This window comes from Sinocyclocheilus grahami, unplaced genomic scaffold (genome assembly GCF_001515645.1).
Source record: "Sinocyclocheilus grahami isolate Dianchi unplaced genomic scaffold, SAMN03320097.WGS_v1.1 scaffold1314.1, whole genome shotgun sequence".
Classification (NCBI taxonomy): domain Eukaryota; kingdom Metazoa; phylum Chordata; class Actinopteri; order Cypriniformes; family Cyprinidae; genus Sinocyclocheilus; species Sinocyclocheilus grahami.
The window spans coordinates 256,245-259,161 of record NW_015506493.1 but is presented as its reverse complement, the minus strand read 5'-3'; the positions used below and the strand labels follow the sequence as shown (position 1 = coordinate 259,161).

General features: G+C 33.6%; 1 protein-coding gene across 1 annotated transcript in view; it reads left to right on the top strand.

Moving 5' to 3' along the window:
- The first annotated feature begins 1,824 nt into the window (after nucleotides 1-1,824).
- LOC107569122 (calpain-2 catalytic subunit-like) overlaps nucleotides 1,825-2,917 on the top strand; it is a 14,499-nt gene continuing 13,406 nt past the window's right edge. The window contains exon 1 of the mRNA XM_016255120.1: nucleotides 1,825-1,847. Coding sequence (XP_016110606.1) covers nucleotides 1,825-1,847 — 23 coding nt within the window. The remainder of the gene's footprint in view (nucleotides 1,848-2,917) is intronic.

Here is a 2,917-nt window from a genome sequence, read left to right as displayed (position 1 = left end):
GGAATCAAAATTTTCATTTTATAACAACTAGACGATTCCTGACCTGAAGCATCCTATTCCAGAATTGGAATAGAGTTTGGATTCCCAAGCCTAGGTATGGGTTAAAAATCTTAGATAAAATGCTCTTTTTTTGTCCTACCGAAAATGTGCCTGGAGTCCACCTTTGTTATTTTAAACCATTCAAGTCAAGAAGACTCACAGGCTGTTTTCTCTTCTATCACACACATCCTTGTGTAAGTGTTCTTTAGCCTGTTGATTTTCATCCATAGTATTCAGCTAACAAGGAAAGATTTTGCAAAAAGGGTTAGAATAAATGTGAATGATATCTAAGATTTTTATTATTAACCGTGCTTATTATTAACACCGTGACCGTGTTAACTTGTGACCTGTGTTTACCTATTATGAAAATTAGTAGAAAGCTGACTAAATTTTTTGGTTTATGATATTAAAGTACATTTCATAGACTCTCAGACAATGTAAATTTGGTAAATTTGTGGCTGCTATAATTTAATTACAAACGTTATCGTTACACTATTTACTTTAGTAAAAACATGGTACATTTTCTTCAGAAACTATAGCTGATGTCTCATTTGATGAATGCAGAAACATTATTTCCATGTTGTTTTGCCGCTTTTTCTCACCTTTTGCAACATCATATTGTCAAATCAAACCACTGTAAACTGTCCAAATCTATAATGGCAATATCAGTCATTGATTCTTGAGAGTCTTGTGACCAAATTTCATGATTTTCTTTCTTTTTTTCATAATGTTAATATGCCGCTATATCTGAGTGCTGTTTTCATTGAATTAATTTGAAAATAAATCTTTTCAATACAGGCTACTCAATCTCTCGAGTGAGTTAAATTGCTCATCATTCAAAGTGATTTTGTGCCCTCACAAGACTTTGAAAATGGCCAACCCCATCTCATGAAAGTGTGTATCAATAGCACAGTTTTCTCTTTATATTTGGCGCCAAATAGAAGCAGAAAATTGTGCTATTGATACACATTTCCATGAGACCTGGCACATGAGTCGCATTAACTTTTGACACTTTATTATCTTTTTTTAAGCATCAAAAATCTAAAGGCGATGATGTGCTTGAAGAGTATGAAGCCACCAATACATTGTCAAGTGGGATGAGAAGAGCTTAACATTAATGTTAACATTGTTAGGACTCATAAAAAACATAAGCCACAATTGCATATTTTAAGATTATTGTTGGTCATACTTAATTTTTTTAGTCAAACCTCAACACAGAGAGATCAGTATGCACCTGGAATTGTGACTTTGGTTCTGTCATTAAAATAATTATTTTCCAGTAAAACTGACTTTCTTTTTACAAATACATATATATATATATATATATATATACATTTACAATGAATTTTCCTTAAAGGGATAGTTCACCTAAAAATGACAGTACTCCAAAAATTGACAAAGATCTGTTCCATTTCAATGATTCAGATTACTTACTGTCTGTTCATTATTACTCTAAATTCCCAGAAATCAGCAAACTGTTCAAAAACCCATAAAGAAAGCTCAGAGAGGCAAAAGTGACCCTTACATTGCTTTATTGGAATACTGAAACACACACCATTGGCGGGTACTCATCGGTACAGTTACTATTGGGACGTCGGTTGACATGATACCTACCGCAGTCACCTTATTGTCACCCAAAAACAACAGTTCCAAGACAGCCTGAAACAAAGACAGGGCAAGCAAAAGGCTTACTTTGACAGACAAACAAGGCTGCTTCCAGATGTTGAGAAAGTATGAGAGTGCAATGAGGAAATGGCTGGCAAAATGCAGTAATCATCAAAAAGCATGAACAATCACGACTCTTTATCGTACAAACTCCAGATGGAAAAACTTAAAGGAGGAACAGAAAACATCTCAAGATTGGAGAGAAAAGTTTCACAACAGCAACAGACAACACAGTCAATGACACTAATAGTGTGATGGACTCACAATCATTGACACTAAATCATCTGCAATGGACAAAGACACACAAAACACTGAATTAGTCACATGGATACATTACCAGGTCAGGTAGACAAGCAAATGAACAGTGGTTGACACTACAAATCTGTACTAACCTGAGTTTTGTTTTTGTTTTGAATCATCTGTGCAAGCAAAACAAAAGGTTCTGTTTAGTTCATATAATTGTTTAAAAATGTTGTGTCATAGAGAGTTTGGAGAGAAAAGTTTCACAACAGCAACAGACAACACAGTCAATGACACTAATAGTGTGATGGACTCACAATCATTGACACTAAATCATCTGCAATGGACAAAGACACACAAAACACTGAATTAGTCACATGGATACATTACCAGGTCAGGTAGACAAGCAAATGAACAGTGGTTGACACTACAAATCTGTACTAACCTGAGTTTTGTTTTTGTTTTGAATCATCTGTGCAAGCAAAACAAAAGGTTCTGTTTAGTTCATATAATTGTTTAAATGTTGTGTCATAGAGAGTTTATTATATATATATATATATATATATATATATATATATATATTAAAATTTTAAGTCTGATCCTTTTAGCAATATACTGTAAAGGAGTATCTCACTTGAATATGCCAGTTTATACTTGTTAAATTTCACCCTCTGGTGGTTATGAACTAGACTGCATGATTAAGGGATCTGTAAAGACTGATTAAAAAAATGCACAGTATCTACATATTTTGCACAAGATATCTTGGCCAGGAATTAAGAATTTGTTGCTAATTTGTGGCCACATTCAGGGCCGCTGTTGGCCAAATGGGTGCCCTAAGCAGAATTGTATTGTTGTGCCCCCTCCACCAAATATTATGGAAGTAAAAAAAAAAAAAAAAAAACTATGGAAAAAAAAAAAAAAAAAATGAAAAAATGATAGAAGTACAGAAAAAGCTTTAGATAGAATTATATTC